The sequence below is a fragment of the Hyperolius riggenbachi genome, chromosome 4 (genome assembly GCF_040937935.1).
Source record: "Hyperolius riggenbachi isolate aHypRig1 chromosome 4, aHypRig1.pri, whole genome shotgun sequence".
NCBI classification, from domain to species: domain Eukaryota; kingdom Metazoa; phylum Chordata; class Amphibia; order Anura; family Hyperoliidae; genus Hyperolius; species Hyperolius riggenbachi.
This window is the reverse complement of record NC_090649.1, coordinates 315,820,852-315,843,566: the sequence shown is the minus strand read 5'-3', so window position 1 is coordinate 315,843,566 and position 22,715 is coordinate 315,820,852. Positions and strand designations below refer to the sequence as shown.

Sequence of the window (22,715 nt, the reverse complement as noted above, 5' to 3'; positions counted from 1 at the left end):
TCTCTGGTGGTGGGACCAGGCTACCTATAATTAAGCAGGGGGGGGGGGGGGATGGGGAGAGGAACTTGCAAGGCTACCTATATTGGCAATCTACCTCCAGATTGCCAATACTGACGATCTGTAGGCTAGCAATCTAGTTGTAGTCTTTTTCCCCACCAATGCCTCCTACTTTTCCCCTCCCATATGCCGTTCTTTGTGTGTACCTGTAAGTAAAAAGTGCCCCTGGAGGGTACTTACCTCAGGGAGGGGAAGGCCTTTGTATCCTAAACAGATTTTCCCCCTCCTCCTCAGTAGATGGGATCCAGCGCTGGGAGCCCCAAAGTACTCGTCGGTGTGTGCGCATGCGCAGTAGCTGGTCTCCGTTCAGGCTCCAGCAGAAACAGCCAAGCCCAATTACGTCCAATCTACTGCGCAGGCACACTGGTGGTACTTTTTAGGTGATAAAAGTGGTAGAATTAGTGAAGAGGTTGAAAAGTCCTGCTCTAGACACGCACGCACGCACACACGTTCTCAGCAACTATATTTGTTTTTCTTGACTGCAGTGCTTGAGTTTAGGTCTTCTTTAAAGAGAACCCGAGGTGGGTTTGAAGAATATTATCTGCATACAGAGGATGGATCTGCCTATACAGCCCAGCCTCTGGTGCTATCCCAAACCCCCCTAAGGTCCCCCTGCACTCTGCAATCCCTCATAAATCACAGCCACGCTGCTGACAAACAGCTTGTCAGAGCTGGCTATGTTTATCTCTATAGTGTCAGTCTGCTGCTCTCCCCGCCTCCTGCAGAACTCCGGTCCCCGCCTGCATCCCTTCCCTCCCTGCTGATTGGAGGGAAGGGACAGGGGCAGGGACCGGAGCTATGCAGGAGGCGGGGGAGCAGCTGAGACTGACACTACAGATGTAAACACAGCCTCACAGCACGGCTGTGATTTATGAGGGATTGCAGAGTGCAGGGGGACCTTAGTGGGGTTTGGGATAGCAACAGAGGCTGGGCTGTATAGGCAGATCCAGCCTCTGTATGTAGATAACATTCTTTAAACACACCTCGGGTTCTCTTTAATGGGGAAATGAAGAATATGGTGACTGCCACATTTATTTCCTTTTAACCTCCTTAGCGGTATGCCCGACACTGTGTCGAGCATACCGCCGGCTGTCCCCAGGAGTCCTCCAATATCATTTTTTGAGATCGCATATTTGTAATAGCTTCAATAGCACTAGGCTAGCTAGCAGTGGTGGCCGTCATCCCCTGATTACTTTTGATCCCCCCCCGATCGCTGCTAAATACATTACCCCCCCTGGATCCAGCGATCGCGCAGCCTCCCTGTACATTGCCGGTCCTCTCTATGGGGAGGATCGGGTCTGCGCATGACATCATGCGGAGCTGTCCGGGGAGGCTGCGCGATCGCTGGATCCAGGGGGGGGGTAATGTATTTAGCAGCGATCCGGGGGGATCAAAAGTAATCAGGGGATGACGGCCACCACTGCTCGCTAGCTTAGTGCTAGCTGAAGCTACTACAACTATGCGATCTCAAAAAATTATACTGGGGGACTCTCGTCTGCAAACCCTCCTGAGCGGCGTAACGCTCAGGAGGTTAAACTATACGAGTCAGCCCTGCTGATCTAAGTCTCTGCAGAAGTGTCTGAACCACACCAGAAACAAGCATGCAGCTAATCTTGTCAGATCTGACAATAATGTCAGAAACACATGATCTGCATGTGCTTGTTCAGGAGCTATGGCTAAAAGTATTAGAGGCAGAGGTTCAGCATAATAGCCAGGTAACTGGCATTGCTTAAAGAGAATCTGTATTGTTAAAATCGCACAAAAGTAAACATACCAGTGCGTTAGGGGACATCTCCTATTACCCTCTGTCACAATTTCACCGCTCCCCGCCGCATTAAAAGTAGTCAAAAACAGTTTTAAAAAGTTTGTTTATAAACAAACAAAATGGCCACCAAAACAGGAAGTAGGTTGATGTACAGTATGTCCACACATAGAAAATACATCCATACACAAGCAGGCTGTATACAGCTTTCCTTTTGAATCTCAAGAGATCATTTGTGTGTTTCTTTCCCCCTGTTCTCATGCACTGAAGTTTCAGGCTGCTCTTTTCTTCCTGCAAACAGCTTTGCCCTTGTCTGTAATTCCTGAGTATGTGAAAGCCCAGCCAGCTCAGAGGACGATTTATCCAGCTTGTAAAAGATGAGAGAGAAGAGAGAAGCTGCCCTAATCTAAATAACACACAGGCAGTGTGCAGAGAGGGGCCTGGAAGGGTGAGTTCATAGCAGAACCACAACACTGAAGAACTTGGCAGCCTTCCAGACACAGGCCGACAAGTCTGACAGGGGAAAGATACATTGATTTATTACAGAGACAGTGATAGTATAAAGTGCTGCAGTAAAGCCAGAAGAGATTAGAATAGCTTTTTGAACTTGTAGGATGATAAAAAACAGGATGCAATTTTTGTTACGGAGTCTCTTTAAAAGGAAATAAATATGGCAGCCTCAAAATCACTCTCACTTCAATTCTCCTTTAACTGCTCACTTTTTTCACTGTAGTGGTCCTTAAACAGTTGAAATTTGACAGTTGAAAAATTACAGTTTAAAAAAGACAGTTAGAAAATGGCAGCTGAAAAACTGATTACATTTGGCAGTTGAAAAATGACAGTTGAAATTCGGCAGTTGAAAAATTACAGTTGAAAAACAGCAGCTTAAATTTGGCAGTTGAAAAACAACAGTTGAACTGTCGTTTTCAACTGTCATTTTCCAGCTGCCATTCTCCAACTGTTGTTTTTCAACTGTTGTTTTCCAACTGCCATTTTTCAACTGCCATTTTCCAACTGTCATTTTCTAACTGCCATTTTTCCAACTGCCATTTTCCAACTGTCATTTTCCAACTGCCATTTTCCAACTGCCATTTTCCAACTGTCATTTTTCAACTGACATTTTCCAACTGTCATTTTTCAACTGCCATTTTTAAACTGCCATTTTCAAATGTCATTTTCCAACTGTCATTTTTTTACTTCCATTTTCCAACTGTCATTTTTCAGCTGTCATTTTCCAACTGCCATTTTCCAACTGACATTTTCCAACTGTCATTTTTCAACTGACATTTTCCAACTGTCATTTTTCAACTGCCATTTTCCAACTGCAATTTTTAAACTGCCATTTTTCAACTGTCATTTTCCAACTGTCATTTTTTAACTGCCATTTTCCAACTGTCATTTTTCAGCTTTCATTTTCCAACTGCCATTTTCCAACTGTCATTTTTCAACTGCCATTTTCCAACCGCCATTTTCAACTGTCATTTTACAACTGTCATTGTTCAACTGTCATTTTTCAACTGTCATTTTCTAACCGTAATTTTTCAACTGCCATTTTCCAACTGTCATCTGCTGTTTACTTGCTGATAAGGCCTAACTAGAAAGGCTAATCTCTCTAGACCAGGGCTTTTCACCTGTGGTACATGTACCACCGGTGGTACTTTTCTGTTGGCCAGGTGGTACACACCAGGTTTGGCTGCCACTTTGTTGTCCACCTGCCACTTGTCCTGGTCCTGTCCTGCCTCCACAAAGTTTGGCTCCCCCTCACTAGCTCCTTGCTGTGCTGCTCTGCGACATACTTCAGACCTCAGATCAGTGGGGAAGAGACAACCAGGCAACCGGTGCACAGTGATGGCGTAGATACAGAAAGTGACATCACTGCTCACTTCCTGTATTTGAAGTATACATGCCATCACTGTGCACCGTTTCCCTGGCTGTCTCTTCACTGCGGCTGGCTAACCGATGATGAGGTGTGAACTATATTGCAGGGCAGCACAGCAAGGAGTGAGCAGAACTTTGTGGTGAGTCACTGCCCAGCTCTCAGCTCTCTGGTGGTGGGGCCAGGCTGCCTATAGTTAATCAGGGGTGTGTGTGTGTGTGGGGGGGGGGGGGGGAGAGGAACTTGCAAGGCTACCTATATTGGCAATCTACCTCCAGATTGCCAATACTGACAATCTGTAGGCTAGCAATCTAATTGTAAGCTTTTCTCCACCAATACCTTCTACTTTTCCCCTCCCATATGCCCTTTTTTCTTAAAGTGTACCTGTAAAAAAAAAGTGCCCCCAGGGGTACTTACCTCAGGGAGGGGGAAACCTTTGTATCCTAAAGAGGCTTCCCCCTTCCTCCTCAGTAGAGGGGATCCAGCGCTGGGAGCCCCAAAGTTCTCCTCGTTGGTGTGTGCGTATGCGCAGTAGCTGCTCTCCGTTCAGGCTCCAGCAGAAACAGCCAAGCCCGATCACGTCCAATCTACTGCGCAGGCACACTGGTGGTACTTTTTTTTTAAGGCGATAAAAGTGGTACAATTAGTGAAAAGGTTGAAAAGCCCTGCTTTAACAGACCAATGGGAATTCTCCCTGAGGATTCCTATTGGTCTCTTAAGGGACCTATGAGGAGCCCAAGAAGCAAGATACCTTGCCAGGGCTTTCTATACTTTAGTATATTACCACTGAAAAAAGGAAAAGCATGCAGTGAGGATAGCCAATAAAAGGATTTATTAGTAATAAGTGTACTTATGCTTATGAATACTGTTTCAAGTATGCACCATGCCAACAAATTACAAAATATATAATATAATTATAAAAGAAGTGCTTCATTTTTAATTGTACTAGAATGAACCTCTTTTATACATGGGATTTTTGACGTGATATTATTTAGATTTATAGTTTTGATATATTAAAGACAGTTTTTTGTATGCACCCAAGAGCCAATTTTTCTTCTGTATGTATATTTTTTCTATACTTTAGTATAGCAAGCCCGACCCTGTGACTGCTGCCGGCATCCGCCTCTCTCTCCAGTCCCACGGAAAAACATAGCATTCCCCAGTGGCACCCACAGCACCCTGCCCTACATATACCGCATGCTAGCCCCTGCTCACTCACTGCCCAGCAGGAGTAAGCATAGGGCAGTGTGGCCTGTGTAGGGACCGCCAGGGGATGTCAGGACAGGGTGCTGTGGGTGGAAACGCCAGCAGGGGTGGGTGCTATATGTTGGGGGGAGGGTAGAGACAGAGCACCTTTGAAAGTGCTGCTGGGGCTCCCCACTGGTCCCTTACTACACCAAACACGATTCTCCTAAAGGTGACCACTAACCAGGGCTGTGGAGTCGGTCCAAAAATCCACCGACTTCGACTCCTCAGTTTAGGATTCCACCGACTCCGACTCCTCGACTCCGACTCCTCTAATTTGCATACTACAATTTTGTTGATTAAAAGTATGTAACATGAAATTCGTCTCTTAAGTGCCAACGCTTAGGAATTTTACAAGACAACTGAAGTGAGAAGTATATGTAGACTACTATATTTATTCCCTTTAGACTAAAACTAGTCCTTGGTAAGAGTACTTGTAAAAGGTACAAACCGGAACAAAGAACATCTATCAGGCCCTAGGCAATGTAAGTGTGGGTACATGTAAGAATGATGTGCAGGTACTCTGCAGGGGAATGAGGAGATTGTAAACAGACAACACTTCTGTGTTCAATGTGCACAGCATTCTCAGTGGATTCCCTGCAGCTCTGTGGGGAGTGCATATGTAGAGTATAGTACTACTGTGTAACAAAGTAAACCTGAGACAGATGAAATTAAAGTTGTCCTCCTCCACCACCTGGATCTTCTGCTATGAGTCCAGGTACTTGAGCCAGTCGGGCGTAGTGCGCATGCACACACTCCGCCGCCAGGAGCGTACTACACCTGTGCAGCACTATTGCGCAGGTGCAGAATTTTCCTGGCTGTGGGAGCGGCATGCGGCCGGACAGCGCTGACTGGCTGAAGTACCAGGACTCATAGCAGAAGATCCGGGTGGTGGAGGACAGCGAGGGACTGATTAGCCTGAAGGGGGCTGGAGGAAGCTCTTCTTTTCATCCGTCTCAGGTACCCTTTAATTTGTAGTCACCAAACCAAATTTTAACAACATATCAAATTTATTTGATTTCATCAGCAAAGGGAGTGCATACATTTGCATAAATCGGCATCAACGCAGAATTATTTCCATCTCATTGACCATCTCTATTAGTGACACGGCTACACATCAGGCTTTATACTTACAGCACAGATGTTATTTTGTATATATAAGAGATTCCTGTGTACACATCATATATACAGTCACAATCAGATATGTATATCTGACCTTAAAAATACGGGGATTGCTTTATTGAAGCAGCACAAGTAACTAATTTTGATTGGTTTATTTCATTTTTGTGGACTAAGCACAGCTATTACTGTATATATACTGTATATATACATTATTTTTAATGACTATTATCTGAGAAATAGAACATTTTATCATATTTTCTATTTTAATTACAGTTACAAATTCATTAGGAGTCGGAGTCGGTGCATTTTTTCCCGACTCCGACTCCAGGCACCCAAAATTGCCCGACTCCACGACTCCGACTCCACGACTCCGACTCCACAGCCCTGCCACTAACAATCCAATTTCTAGCAAAAAATTGTTCAAGCAATCAGATAATTATGATCGGAAGTGAAATATCGTAATACATTGTTCACTACACCATCTACACCACTACACCATCAACCAACCAATCTTTGTTTCCTATCTTTGTTTCCTATCTATCTCAAACCAACAAGAAAATCCAAATTTTGGTTTGATGATAATCCAATCAAACGACTGTTTTTATAATCGTTCATAATAGATTGTGCCCATCAATGGAGGTTACTTACAACCAATCCGATCAGAATTATCTGATTGCTCGAACGATTTTCACTAGAAATTGGACCGTTAGTGGCTATCTTTAGGAAGGGATGCCCAACTTTAGTCCTCAAGGGCCGAGATCCTCACACATTTTTGGCACAGCTGAATTTTATAGAGGGGACTGAATAAAGAAAAGGTGTGGATCAGTAGAATACATTTGGTGATTTTAGCATGTATTACAGCATGTGTTTGCTATTAATCGCTAAAGAAATTCCACCCTGAAAACTTCTGGTGAATTTGGAGAAAAGTGTAAAGGTAAAAATGAATGCCAAAATGCGCCATTATCATGGAAAAGTTAGAGAAAATAAGCTAATTTGCGCTAGAAAAATTTGCCCACTCATCCCTACCTGAGAGTTCTGGATAACGGAGTCTAGTGTTTAAGGCAGGGGTCCCCAAAGTTTTTCGGTCAATATACTTTATGCTGCTGGGGGGCCGGAGTGTACATGAAATGTAGAAAACATTACATTGACCCTACGTAGTGTAAACTATTACCTGTAACATGTGCAGCCCTTAGGTCTCCCATTTAACCAAATCCAATAGTATGCCCACCCAACACAGTATGTGCAGATAGTATGTGCTGGAACACAGAGAAGAACTCCTACGGAGGAGAAGCAACCATTTATGTGGTGCCAGAAGAACATCTTTGCTACAGACAGTGAAGCATACCCAGGTGACAACCTGCAGTCCAAATGGACCCATGTGGATGGGTGGTGCTATTCTATATATGGGCCACAGACATTTAAAGATGCAGTTGACCGCATCTATAAATAATAGATTTTGAGAGTGGGGGGCCGGTGAAAAAACCTCAGGGGGCCGCATTCGGCCCGCGGGTCTTAGTTTGAGGACCACTGGTTTAAGGGCTCGTTCACACCAGAGGCACTTTTGGACTTTTTTAAGAGCTGACAATTTTTCAAAAGCGCCCTAAAAGCGGCTACACCATGCTTTCCTATGGTGTAGTTCAGATTGGGGCGTTCCGTGCGCTGTCAGTTGACATAAGCGCTGCATGGACCATTTTCAGGGCAATTTGCCCTGAATGGAAGGTATAGGAAAACCGCTCACAAAATCGCTTTGTGCAGTGATTGTGATGGCTTTTTTTAAGAATAAATACATTGTAGTTATTTTTTTCCGGGTCAAAGAGTTCACTTCCTGGCTTGCGTCAGGGAGTGGATTAAAAAAAACGCTCTGGAAAAGCACCTGGAAAAGTGCTTTTAACAAAAACGCATCGCCCTCCCAAGCGCTGGGAAAGGAAAAAAAATGTCTCAAAAAAACTGCCAACGCGAATGGACACGCTATCAGAACGCCTTGGGAATGAGGCCTTAGGAACTGAAGTATTTGTCTTGTAGCAATTCATGTGGAAGGGAGATATTTTGAAAGAAACATTCTTTATGGGCATCATTTATATATCAGTATAAGGATCTCTGTTATTTACATCAAATTACAAGTTCTAGCAGTACCAGTAGCAGCCTGGCTGTGAACTGTCCCAGCTAAGTGAAACAAGTTCAAGCAAAATCTGCTGTCATGTATGTATTATGTAAATTAGAAATTCCAGTGTCACATTTCCTCAGTTTTCTTTAATGTGTACAAATTATAGCACTCTGTAACCTGTTGGTCAGACTGCCCCCCAAAGAAACCTCTGTATTCAAGAAAATATTTGGCTCACCATCACACAAACCTTCTATTCAAGACCTGGAAGAATACTGAATTTTCTTGGATAAACTGAGATTAATTCATCATATAGGATCCATGTTTGTAGGTCAGCTGCCCTAATCTATTTTAGTCAAATGCAGGAAAGAGAATTGCTGTGCAAACTCATCTCCCAGAAGCTGAGAAGCTGCATGTGATGTCATTGGGATGGAGGGTTAGTAAGGGGCGGTGGAGCTAGGGAGCTGTCACTTCTATAGGGTGCTGATTAGTTTGGATGTGAGACATACACCTGGCATAGGCAGCTCTCCCTCACCCCCACCACTTCCCGGATTACCAGTTGTCTGCTATCTGGGGGATGGAAGGCTACACACGGCTCAAGAGAGGCGGGGAAGGTTGATCCATCAGCAACATGCTCTGGCCCTGGGCTGTTTGCTGCTTCCCTGCAACCTTTAGCAGATGCAGTCATCTTGTTTATGGAATCCTAACCGTCCACATCCTCTCCCGGCCATGATGATGAAGCATACAGGTTTGTTGTAATAGTCCTGGCTGTCGGGTTTGGAATCACAAGGGGTGAAACCACTGAACACTGATTCTTTGGCACAGGGCAGCATGATTTATCCCTTCCCCGGCTTTCACAACCCAGCTGTGGGCATCAAGCCTGTGGTCTCCTGTTTCTGCTTGCTGTGCCTGCTCTTGTGCAGTGAGCTGGGGAGATGCAGGAGGGGGTCGCCGGGTTCCCCCGCTCCACAGCTCACAGACCTGAAATCTCAGATCTCCGGGGTGGAAGAGCTGCTGGAAGAATTCAGAAAGCAGCTCCAGCAGCAGAGGCAACAGCAGCAGCAGCAGGGATCCGAGCAGGAGGAGGGGGGATGGCAGCCGGACACACACAGGCAGCACAGCAGCAGCGGTGGCAGAGACGCAGCGCACACCACGGAGGAGGAGAAGGCCATGCAGCAGCAGCTGCAGGAGGTGGCTGTGCGACCCACCGGGGATGCGGGAGCGGATCTCTGTAACTTCAGCCAGCTGGAGGACTACATCATCCGCACCAAGGACTCGCTGGAGGCCGGAGCCACTTTCCTGAAGGCACCCAGCGAGGTGTACAGCTGGAAGCAGTGCCTGGAGGTGTGCTGCTCGGAGCCCGGCTGCTCTGCGGCGGTTCTGGAGACGTCGGCCCGAGGCTTCAGCTGCTTTCTCTTTGATTGCACACACCGGGGGCGTAATGTCTGCCAATTCTCCCCGCATAGAGACTACACCAGCTTCACTCTCACCGGCCGCAATACCACCTCTGGCTGGAATGGATGGACACCCCTGCACACTTCATCCAATAATAAGGGTAACTTATCGGAGCTAGTCTACTTTAGGGGACCCACCGCAAATCCCCATAGACACTTTCAGCTGGGCTGCAGAAACGGAACAAATGTCCGCTTTCACCTTGTTTAAACCCCCACAAGCCTTATACCCATGGATAGGTAAGCATATCCTCTAACGAATTGTGAGGTTTTCGATCCAAAAAAAGTTGAAATTGGCTGTGTAGGAGCCGCCGAACGGCCTTAATCTCGGTTCCGTCGGCCATCTTCATTCTGCTGTGCAGGTCCTTTCTTCCTCCTCATTGGAGGGTTTGTTAGCTGCTGACAGAAGCTGGCACGCCCCCACCGAACAATTCCCTCCAATGAGGAGGAAGAAACGACCTGCAAAGCAGAACCAAGATGGCTAACGGACCCGAAACTGCGGCCGTTTGGTGGCTCCTGTACAGTCAGTTACCACTTTTTTTGGACCGAAACCCGCCAAATTCGTTAGAGGACATGCTTAGCTACCAGAGGATATAAGGCTTGTGGAGCTTTAAACAAGCAAACGGAAGACATTTGTTCCGTTTTGCAGCCCAGCTGAAATTGTCTATGGGGATTTGCGGTGGGTCCCCTAAAGTAGACTAGCTCCAACTTATCTATCTATCTATCTATCTATCTATCTATCTTTTCTGCTTAAAGCAAAATTACAGTTTTTAGGAAAGTAAACCCATTTCCCCCCAACTCCTAATGCCCTGTTGCACATGCTCAGTAAAACTAGTGTGTGTACATTGGCCTCCAATTTTCCTGACTTCTCGGTCAGTGAGGTGAATTAATTCAGCCAACCGCCTTGGCCTTGCAATGTCGCCGGGATCAGGTGCTGATTCCTGTCGGGCGACATACCTCCTGTGTGTTGTACAAAGCTAACGGGCTTATAGGAAATATCAGGGAAATGGTAAAAAAACAGATATACTTACCTGGGGCTTCCTCCAGCCCCTGAAAACGTATGTGTTCCTCGCCGCAGCTCCGCTCTCAGCGGGTCGCCTGGGGTCCCTCCGTAGCAGATTCCGCTGTGGAGACGGACACATAAGCTTCCAGGGGCTGGAGGAAGCCCCAGGTAAGTAAATCTGTTTTTTTACCATTTTCCCTGATATTTCCTTTAATGCTAAGTTCACACTATGGCCCTTACTCAATTCTCTTTTTCTGTTAAGTTTTCTCCTAGGTGATATTTTCACATCTTATCAATAAAATTCTTTTTAGACCACCAGTAAGCAAGAAAATATCTGTTCCCCCTACTTTTTGGTACTTTTTGGACTAAGCACTGAGAAATTATTTTTAAAAGAAGATGAGAAATTATCTCATGGGAGAAAACTTGGGAGAAAAAGTTAATTGCATATGGGCCATGGTATTGGGTAATGGAAGAGTATTTTTCACCTGTTAAAATGCATGTAATTTTCATAGCATGAGCAAGTGCTGTGCAACATGCTCATTTTCATGCACATTATCCAGAAATTGCCTGTTAGCACTGTGTGTTCCGTTATGCATAGATGCAAATATCACTATACAATTTTATGGGCAGTGTGTTCACATTTGGTAATGCAGTGCAGCACAATGCATAGGAACTTGCCCATTAACACCTCAGTAACAGGGAATTATAGAATGGGGGTTTAGCTACTGACTTTGGGAGAATCTGGGAAGCTGAGATTCATGGTACTACCTGGAGCAGATATTTAACGCCACATTGATCATAAATACAATCCTAACTGATTTGTTCCACAGAGACTGACAAGCCGCCTGTGAGCAGTGCAGGACAAGACGTGGTGCTCCAGCTGCCTGTTGACTGGGCCATATTGGATGGACGGGAAAGCACTGATGACCATGCCATTATTCGCTATGACTGGACACTGCTTCGGGGAGACCCACTAGTTGACATGAAGGTACTTTTGTATAAGTTGATTTTATCCTTGATATTTAAAGTGTACCTGAGGGGGCATGCGACATTATGAGAAAAATGTGTATGTACAGTGCAAAAAATATAAATAACCAGGCTGTTTTACCTGCTTTATTTCGCTGCCTGAAAGAGGTAATTAAGCATGGAAGTGACAGCCTCTGTCTTGTCGGTAGAATGTCGAGAATATAGTAAACATCACTGATAAGCAAGATACAGCCATAAAAGTTTTCCTGCCTAAATACAACTTCTGTGAGCAGAGGGAGATACGAAAAGGTCAATAGTTCATGTATTTTCACTCAGGGACATTTAATAGGCTGTCATTGAGCAGAGACAACAAAACATTAAATCTACTTTGTAAATGTTTAAATATGAAATAATACCTTGGTATCTAAAAAAGTCATTTTTAGGAGTAGGAGGATTAATAGAATGGTTTATCTCAGTGTTTCTCCACATTTTATTGGTATGAACCCCCTTTAAAACCCACATACTCACCAAGTACCCCCTAGCATAGTAACCATTATGACAAGTACCCCTTAACAAATATATATTGAATCGTAGTGCATGATAATGGTTCTAAACAACTTCCAAGTATTTACTATTGCTTTTAATTAGCTAAAATACTAATTTGGTGGTTGTTTAAATAAGATTTATAATTTTCTAAAACTCTAAATTGGTTATTCTTGGTTAAGTGTATGAAGCCCGAGTACCCCCTGGAACCAAAAACGACAGAAGTGGAGGAGCACCCATGCAAAAGGATATGGGGTGTGCCGTAGCTTTAAGACCACTGTACCAATGATCCAAAGATGCAGATCCAGACGAAGCAGGCACCACCTTCAGTAAATAATTAGCTCTTTATTGAAAAAGTCATAAAAAATGACAAGTCATCGATAAAAAATGGCTTTAGCGGCTGACAGCCCGCTGTTTCAAGCTCAGTAGCTCTTTTTCAAAGCCAGAAGCCATACAAACAAGTAGAGGAACAACTCCTCCTTAAATAGGAACTATACAAGTAATTAGCCAATCAATTTAAAATCTGGCTGGCCAATGAGAGCACTCAGGAGGGCTGTGGACCTGATGGGGAACTGAAAAAAATGACATCACCAAAAACACACCTCCCAAACTTGCCAACGCTTAGCGCATGCGTATACAGCCGTCCGCATGCGGAAAAACGTACGCATTATACGCGGAAAATCATCCAGACGACAAAAAAACGTACGTGCGGTTAAGAAGGTCCGCATGCGTAAAATTGTACGCGTCTAACGCGTAAAAACCGTACGCGTTTAACGCTGAAAATTTCACTAACATGCGTCAATATAGCCGCAAAGAAGATAGTAAGTAAAATTTAAAGATATACCCCCTGGAACCATCAGAAGTACCCCCTGGGGTACGCATACCGCATGTTGAGAACCTAGGGTTTATCTCATCAATTTTCAGCTCGGGTTCACTTTAAAAGAAATGTTGACTGTGAAATTCTTATTAATGACAACTTGTAACAAAAAAAAAATTTCCCCTGGCGGGTACTCACCTCGGTAGGGGCAAGCCTCAGGGTCCCAATGAGGCTTCCCCCTCCGCTATAGCTGCAGGCAATCCATCGCTGGCTCCTCCGAAGTCTCCGGCAATCCTGGCTCGACAAGCCTGACCAGCTACATTTATTTACCTTCCCTGGTTCCAGCCCGGGGCGTTGTTGCGGCTATCAGCACGGAGATAGGCGGAAATACCCGATCTCCGTCGGGTCCGCTCTACTACGCAGGTGCAGGAGACTTGCGCCTGTGCAGTAGAGCGGCCCAACAGCGATCGGCTTTTTCCACCTATCTCTGAGCGGAGAGCCAATACTGCGCCTGCGCTGAAGCCGGGCAGGTAAATATTTACATCCCCGCCAGAGTAGGGACGCCGTGGGACACAGGAGGATGGAAAGCCTCGATAGGATCTGGAGGCTTTCCCCTACTGAGGTGACTACCCCCCAGGGGAACTTTTTGTCGTTACAGGTTTTTTTTAAGCGGATTTAAATCAGAATGTCCTCTCTGCTCTAAAAGATACACAACAGTATAACAACCTTTAAACAAAAACATTTCTTTGTTACAGCTGATACAAAACCTAAAATAAATCTGCACAGTTTCTATTTCCTGATTCGTGGAAGCAGATGTATTGTTTACAGCCTGTGCTTTCAAATGGGCATATCTGCTTATCTGCCCTATGCAGTCATGTGACACAGGGGAGGGATCAAATTACAACTAGTGATTAGACACAAATGAGGGGGATTAGACAGGCTAAACTCTCTGAATACATATAGGGTGCATTTATCTTTGTTTTCCTTTTGTCCAGTGCAAGAGTTCAGGTCCGCATTATCTCGTAGTGTTGAGCAAAAATTTCTTCAAAAAATTAAACTGGAGGGGAATTTTCAACTATCAAATCATGGAACAGTTTGCACGGCTGCTGGATAACTGGTTCATCTGCTAGGAGCCGTGATTTTCTAATCCTAACTACTGCCTCCTTGGGGGAATATTCAGCTACATGACCCCAGCAAGTGCACGTTACTATGTAAACGGCGCGTAACTAAGGAAGCCACGCTATGCAGCACGATCGCACGTAGTATCCAGCCCTAGATTTAGCGCACGCTGGGGTCATGGAGCTCACACTTCAATAGCAGTGTAGCTTCATGAATCTGCCCCTTTGATTACATTTCTAAACTAAGCATTTAACTAAAATGTATGAGAACTTTTCCAAATGATTTTCCAGAGCACGTCAGTCAGAATATCCTTTCAGGACATATATTATGTGTGATTGATAGATCTAGGAAGTGTTTTTCAGTAATCATACACCACAATATTGCATATGTCTGGTTACTGCCGACACAAAAGCCATGTTGTTATGACCATTGGGAGAACTCAGGGGGCGGGTCTGTCTGAATGGCCATCAAGTCGATGTGCAGCCTATACCTGATTTCCCACATTAACAAAGGAAATAAGGATGATCACATTCTGAGGTCTTTGGACCATGAAAAGGCAGAGAATTCATGGCTTTGTGGAACTGCTCTGCTACAGGTAACAATGCTTCTTTGTTTTGTTCCCAAAGACATCAGTGAGACATTAATCTTTTGCTTTCTGAGGTAAAGGTTGTTATATCCTTTTCCCATAATGTTTCAAATGGCTGTCCCACTGATCATGTGACTTGCGTTAGAGAAAAAAAAGAACAAATAAATACTTAATGCTGTCTGAATAAAATAATGCCATGATAATAAAGACTTGTGGAGGCAGTTCAGTCTCCTTTACTTTATAATTAAGTTTCAGGTGAAGGACCCATGTCAAGAGAAACCCTGGAGGCAATAAGTAGATTTTATATTAACCACTTAGCAACTTCTGCCACGCTTTTCTACGTCCTTGTTTACAATTACCTATCAACACATGTAAATATTTGGTTCTGTTTTCTATTTTTAGAAAACTGAGTACGTATAGCACCATCTTGTGGCCAAAAAGTAAAACTACTTCCAAATACACCATTACCGTATATACTCGCATACAAGCTGAATTTTTGCCCCCCAAAAAGGGGGTAAAAAGTTGGGGGGTCGGCTTGTATGCGAGTCTTTTTTACTGGTGGTCGGTGGTCCGCGCTCCCCGCTCCCCCCGCGGCCGCCGCTGCTATTACCTGCTTTAGGCAGCGGCTTCCTCTAATCCGGGTTCCCGTCTCATGTTCCGTATAAGTGATACACATCGCCATTACAGGAAGCCGCGCTCTTTCCTGCCCCCTGCATCGTCACAGCAGCAGCGCCGAGCGCGCTGCTGTGATCACTTATACGGAACATGAGACGGGAACCCGGATTAGAGGAAGCTGCTGCCTAAAGCAGGTAATAGCAGCGGCAGGGAGGGGGGAGCGGGGAGGGGAGGACAGGACCACCGACCACTACTGGGTACTATACTAGCTATACTGGACACTACCTACCTATACTGGGCACTATACTAGCTATACTGGGGCACTATGCTAGCTATACTGGGGCACTATACTAGCTATACTGGGGCACTATGCTAGCTATACTGGGGCACTATACTAGCTATACTGGGGCACTATGCTAGCTATACTGGGGCACTATACTAGCTATACTGGGGCACTATACTAGCTATACTGGGGCACTATACTAGCTATACTGGGGCACTATACTAGCTATACTGGGCACTATGCTAGCTATACTGGGCACTATGCTAGCTATACTGGGCACTATGCTAGCTATACTGGGCACTATACTAGCTATACTGGGCACTATACTAGCTATACTGGGCACTTTACTAGCTAAACTGGGCACTATACTAGCTATACTGGGACATACTGGGGGGAATCACGCGCCTTCACCAATCCAGCATTTCCTACCTATGGGGGGTCAATAATTTTTCCCTGGTTTTTCAGGGAAAAGTTGGGGGGGGGGGGGCTTATATGCGGGTCGGCTTATATGCGAGTATATACGGTATTCACTTACCAAAGAACAATTAAATACATTTTCATTATTTTTGAAACTCCTTCACCCCTAACCCAAAATAAAATATTATCGCCATACTTTGTACTAGGGACACAATTTAAACATTGTAATAACTGGGACAAATAGGCAAATAAAATGTGTCTGTTTTATCTACAATAGCACATTTTATTTTTAAACTACAATGGCTGAAAGCTGAGAAATGGTGATTTTTTTTTCATTTTTTTCTTCTTCTTCCCTGTCAAATGCATATAAAATAATATAATTATTAGCATAAAGTACTGCCTAAAGAAAGCCTAGTTTTTCCTGCAAAAAATAATGTATAGATCATTTCAGTGTGATAATTAGTGATAAAGTTATTACCGAATGAATGGGAAGAGCTTTTGAAGGGGAAAAAAACCTGTGGTAGAGAAGTGGTTAAAGGAGCACTCCAAGTGTTATTTTCAGACTGCTGGGAGGTAGCTTTAATGTGCAATATCAGTCTTTCTGTTTTGTAGTCAACCAGAGGGCAGGCTGTTTGAAGGTGAGCTTATAGTGGAGGGACACCTCTGACTTATATGGGATTGTTGTAACAGAGCCCATCATCCAGGAGGATGCTAGTGAAACACTGCCTTGAAAGTTAGATGTGCTCCATAGTCGAAGAGAAACTACAGCAACCCATTTGCCATTTTCTGAATGGCTACAATACAGGTTATGAGTCTAGCATAGCTATCCTGTTTAGTGTATTATTCTTTTAAAAGGTGATAATCAGTGAAAGTTAGCTTGTTTACCTGTCCATTATACCGCATCCAGGTCTTGCTCTGCAAACGATAAGGAAGGCTGAGGTCCAAGTTAGTTTTCTTGCATACTTTTCTGTGTGTGTTTATTGATATAAATATTACAACTGTAAAGTGTTCAGGGTCAAGTTTCAGAATCAAATTGTACTTAGATGATCAGAAGCAGCGGTGTGATAGAGGCTTCTGGGCATGTGCAGCTACTTTGATTGCATTATCCCACTGTTAAATACTGCAAAGGGGAAGGGCACAGTCTGAATCTCAAAGAGAGGCTAGCAGCCTATAGAAGTGGCAGCTTGTGATGCTAGAAGTGCCCAGTGTCTTGACTCCTGGCCAGATACTGATCAGAGATTTATTAGACACCATCTAATGAAGGAACCTCAGCAGAGACAAAACAAACTCTTCAAATGAGTGCCTATACAGATCTTGGAATGCATTTGTGGCTAGTGGGGCTTTAATGGTATCCACTACTTGTGTTATTAGTTGATGTACCATAAATTACTTCTGATCTCCTCAACAGGTTCCTCAGCCTGGGACTTTAAAGCTCTCTCACTTGCAAGAAGGAGTTTACACCCTGCAGTTGACTGTGACTGACACATCTGGCCAGAAGAGCTCAGACAATGTCTCTGTCAGTGTTCTCCCGGCTGAGCATCATGTACCAGGTACCTCACAAACAGATTTTGTTACTTAGCAAACTGAAGTACTTTTAGAAAGTATTCTTCATACACATGTAATACTGTATGTAGCTGCTCAAAATAACTAGAGAAGAGTGGATAAGTTAGCATGAAAAAGGATTTGCAGTAGACCAATCCAATAGCAGCAATTGCGCAATCAATGTGGTCCAGCGGTCTACATTTCACAGAACTAGGCTTTGGTTGTCCACTTCACTAATGACAAGTCTGGGCTCCCTCTCAGAGTGCAGGCTTTCCCTACTCGCGTATTCGTCTGTGACACCAAGTGGGTTGTTTTGGCAGGACCAGATTTCTGGAAAGGCCACAAAGGCCTGCGCCTTGGGCGCCTGCTGGTCAAAGAGTGGCTGGACATGGGAAAGGAGTTTCTGAATATGTAAGAAATGCCTGCAAATGGAAAGGAAAACCTGTAAATGGGGAGCAACATGTGGAAGAAGGGAGATGCTGCTCAACGGAGCTGTACATGAAATACAGGGATTGTGGTACACGGATGTTACACATGAATGGGGGGGCTGCACAAGGAATGGGAGGAATGCTGTAGCATGTGAATAAGAAACAACAATAAGTTGGACTAACGGCGGAAAAAGTATAAATCTGCCAGTTGCCTGCCAGTCCAGCTGATCTCTTTGGCTGCAGTAGTGTCTAAATCAGTGTCTGAATCACACACCTGTAACCAGTATGCAGCTAATCAACACCTGATCTGTATGCTTGTTTAGGGTCTATGAATAAAAGTATTAGATGCAGTGGGATACTTACCTATGGAGAGCGAAGGCTTTGGATCATAAAGAGATTTCCAGTTCCTCCCTTGGTCCCCTTGTTTCAGTGCTGTCACCTCCGTTAGAGCTATTTCACCAACTGGTCAAATACACCTCCATGAGCCCTTGGAAGTCTTCATATTGGGAGCGCTTGGAGACACGAGTGCTCCTGATGTCTTACGAGGGGGCTTATGGAGGTGGCAAATTTAAACGGGTGACATCGTTGGAATCAGGACACCGAGGAAGAAACGGGGAAGCTCCTTAAAATCCAGAGCCTTCCCTCTCTATAGGTAAGTATCTGACTTTTTAAATTCCAGAGTATTTATGAGCAGATTTGCTGTGATAAAAATGTTGTATTTAATTGGAGATCTTAACATAGAGTAAGCTTGTAACATAATCTAGACAGGTGTAAGTCACATGCAAAATCTCCGCACACCAACAGCTGAGCGCCCAGATCTCACAACACGTTCTACCAAAATACACAGCACCGAAGTAAGATGACCTACATCACAGAGTTTCACATAAGCTTGAGGTTGTTCAGTACTCACACAATTACTAGTTATAAGGTGGAAATCTGTGTCCTCAATTATGGAATCAAATTTTCAATTATGGTATCAAATGAAAACAGAAGTTCTGTAAACTTACAAGGTATGGTAAAGAATAACTGTATATGTACAGTGGCTTGCAAAAGTATTCGGCCCCCTTGAAGTTTTCCACATTTTGTCATATTACTGCCACAAACATGAATTAATTTCATTGGAATTCCAAGTGAAAGACCGATACAAAGCGGTGTACACGTGAGAAGTGGAACGAAAATCATACATGATTCCAAACATTTTTTTACAAATAAATAACTGCAAAGTGGGGTGTGCGTAATTATTCAGCCCCCTGAGTCAATACTTGGTAGAACCACCTTTTGCTGCAATTACAGCTGCCAGTCTTTTAGGGTATGTCTCTACCAGCTTTGCACATCTAGAGACTGAAATCCTTGCCTATTCTTCTTTGCAAAGCAGCTCCAGCTCAGTCAGATTAGATGGACAGCGTTTGTGAACAGCAGTTTTCAGATCTTGCCACAGATTCTCAATTGGATTTACATCTGGACTTTGACTGGGCCATTCTAAAACATGGATGGGTTTTGTTTTAAACCATCCCATTGTTGCCCTGGCTTTATGTTTATGGTCGCTGTTCTGCTGGAAGGTGAACCTCCACCCCAGTCTCAAGTCCAAGAGGTTTTCTTCCAAGATTGCCCTGTATTTGGCTCTATCCATCTTCCCATCAATTCTGACCAGCTTCCCTGTCCCTGCTGAGGAGAAGCACCCCCAGAGCATGATGCTGCCACCACCACCATATTTGAAAGTGGGGATGGTGTGTTCAGAGTGAAGTGCAGTGTAGGTTTTCCGCCACACATAGCGTTTTGCATTTTGGCCAAAAAGTTCAATTTTGTTCTCATCTGACCAGAGCACCTTCTTCCACATGTTTGCTGTGTCCCCCACATGGCTTGTGGCAAACTGCAAACGGGACTTCTTATGATTTTCTGTTAACAATGGCTTTCTTCTTGCCACTCTTCCATAAAGGCCAACTTTGTGCAGTGCACGACTAAAAGTTGTCCTATGGACAGATTCCCCCACTTGAGCTGTATATCTCTGCAGCTCGTCCGTAGTCACCATGGGCCTCTTGACTGCATTTCTGATCAGCGCTATCCTTGTTCGGCCTGTGAGTTTAGGTGGACGGCCTTGTCTTGGTAGGTTTACAGTTGTGCCATACTCCTTCCATTTCTGAATGATCGCTTGAACAGTGCTCCGTGGGATGTTCAAGGCTTTGGAAATCTTTTTGTAGTCTAAGCCTGCTTTAAATTTCTTAATAACTTTATCCCTGACCTGTCTGGTGTGTTCTTTGGACTTCATGGTGTTGTTGCTCCCAATATTCTCTTAGACAACCTCTGAGGCCGTCACAGAGCAGCTGTATTTGTACTGACATTAGATTACACACAGGTGCACTCTATTTAGTCATTAGCACTCATCAGGCAATGTCTATGGGCAACTGACTGCACTCAGACCAAAGGGGGCTGAATAATTACGCACACCCCACTTTGCAGTTATTTATTTGTAAAAAATGTTAGGAATCATGTATGATTTTCGTTCCACTTCTCACGTGTACACCACTTTGTATTGGTCTTTCATGTGGAATTCCAGTAAAATTAATTCATGTTTGTGGCAGTAATATGACAAAATGTGGAAAACTTCAAAGGGGCCGAATACTTTTGCAACCCACTGTATATGTACAGTCACCCCCCACCCCGAGCGCATTATAAATATAATTCTTACCTAGGATATCTGGATACAGAGATATGAACACTCAAATCCACTCTTGCAGTTGTAAGCAATAGTTATCTCCTGTTAATCCAAGATGGACATAGAGCAGGAAGCAGGGCTTTTGACATCACAGTCATAAATGGACAAAGCTCTGCACTCCACAACCAGAAGCCCACCTATTGGTCCATGTCTATACATCTCTGGGTAGACAAAAGATGATGCCATGTTGTTTACAGTTGTAAGAAAGGAGTGAGAGCTTTAGTGGTCAGACCTCTGTATCTGGCCACCCTAGGTCCAGTTACTGGTCCAGTTTAAATATTTGATGCACTTTGAGGCAAACAGGTAAATGTACGTATATACAGGAGTTGGACAAAATAATGGAAACACCTTGAAAATCAACGAAATATAATTAATAATTTTAATATGGTGTAGGTCCACTTTTTGCGGCAATTACAGCCTCAATTCTTCGAGGTATTGATACATACAAATTGTGAATTGTTTCCAAAGGAATTTTAGCCCATTCTTCACTTAAAGGAATTCTATCAAACTTTCTATATTTCTGTAAGCATTATAAATCAATTTGCCAACAAAAGTAAGAATAAGCACAGCATATATTTTTGCTGTGCAGCGTGTCTTTGTTTTTATTTAACTTACTGTAGGTGTCCCCTGAAAACTGACGGCGACGGGGAATTGGGGCAGTTCATTTTTGCAAGAGGGGAATCCTCTTGCTGAGTATAGCTGTTGTTTACTCTATTCTGATACACAGCACTGAGTTATGAAGCACACGATCGGCTCATAAAGTTACTGAGGAGCCCTCTCTCACTCCTAGTCTGAAGGAGACTGTGCTGAGCTGCGTGATTGTTTCTACACAACGTAAACATATGAGCTGGAGGAGGGCGCCGTCATTGCTCTGAAGAGAAGCCGTAGAGGAAGATTTATTATCATAATAAATCTTCCTCTACGGCTTCTCTTCAGAGCAATGACGGCGCCCTCCTGCAGGTCATATGTTTACGTTGTGTAGAAACAATCACGCAGCTCAGCACAGTCTCCTTCAGACTTGAGTGAGAGAGGGCTCCTCTCAGTAACTTTATGAGCCGATCTTGTGCTTCATAACTCACTGCTGTGTGGGGAGCATCGATCAGAATAGAGTAAACTACAGCTATACTCAGCAAGAGGATTCCCCTCTTGCAAAAATGAACTGCCCCAATTCCATGTCGCCGTCAGTTCTCAGGGGACACCTACAGTAAGTTAAATAAAGACAAAGACAGGCTGCACAGCAAAAATATATGCTGTGCTTATTCTTACTTTTGTTGGCAAATTGATTTATAATGCTTACAAAAATAGAGAAAGTTTGATAGAATTCCTTTAAAACACCCTCCAGTCCTTTTAGAGACGATGGCAGTGGAAATCGACTTCTTACTTGAATCACTAATAACGACCATAAATGCTCAATAATGTTGAGGACTGGGGATTGTGGTGGCCAGATGAGATGCTCAACTTTATCAGAATGTTTCTCATGCCATTCTTTAACAATTCTAGCTGGATGGATTGGGGCATTATCATCTTGAAAGATGGCATTCCCCTCCGGAAACAGTTCTTTAACCCATAGGATGAACTTGGTCGCCCAAAATTCCAAAATAGTATCGGCTGTTAATTCTTCCATGAAGGGAAATCATTGGCACAGCGGATTTCCCAGAAATAGCAACCCAGATCATCACAGAACCCTCGTCATGTTTTACGGTTGGGAGAAGGCAGTCTGGATGAAATGCTTCTTTTGGAAGTCTTCAAACATACACTCGGCCTGAGGTCGCAAATAAGGCAAACGATGATTCGTCAGAGAAAATCACATTTTTTCCCCTGCTGGAGAGACCAATTCTGGTGGTTTCTACACCACTTTAAACGTTTTGATACATTTATCTTTGAGAACAGAGGTTTTCTAATTGCAGTTCTTCCATGGAATCCAGATTTGTGCAGCTCCCGTGAACAGTTTTTGTGGAAACTTGGTTCTGTAGGTGTTCATTCAGGTCTGCAGTGATTTTAGGAGCCATGATCTTGCGAGCTTTTCTAACAATTCGATTTAGAGTCCGACGGTCTCTCTCAGACAACTT

The 22,715-nt window shown here is 44.1% G+C and overlaps 1 protein-coding gene across 1 annotated transcript in view; it reads left to right on the top strand.

The window, feature by feature from the left end:
* Positions 1–8,572: 8,572 nt before the first annotated feature.
* The window catches only part of LOC137503938 (low-density lipoprotein receptor-related protein 11-like), a 62,710-nt gene continuing 48,567 nt past the window's right edge, over positions 8,573–22,715 (top strand). The window contains exons 1-3 of the mRNA XM_068231689.1: positions 8,573–9,718; positions 11,448–11,605; positions 17,372–17,513. Of these exons, the coding sequence (XP_068087790.1) occupies positions 8,995–9,718; positions 11,448–11,605; positions 17,372–17,513 (1,024 nt within the window). The 5' untranslated portion in view covers positions 8,573–8,994. The remainder of the gene's footprint in view (positions 9,719–11,447; positions 11,606–17,371; positions 17,514–22,715) is intronic.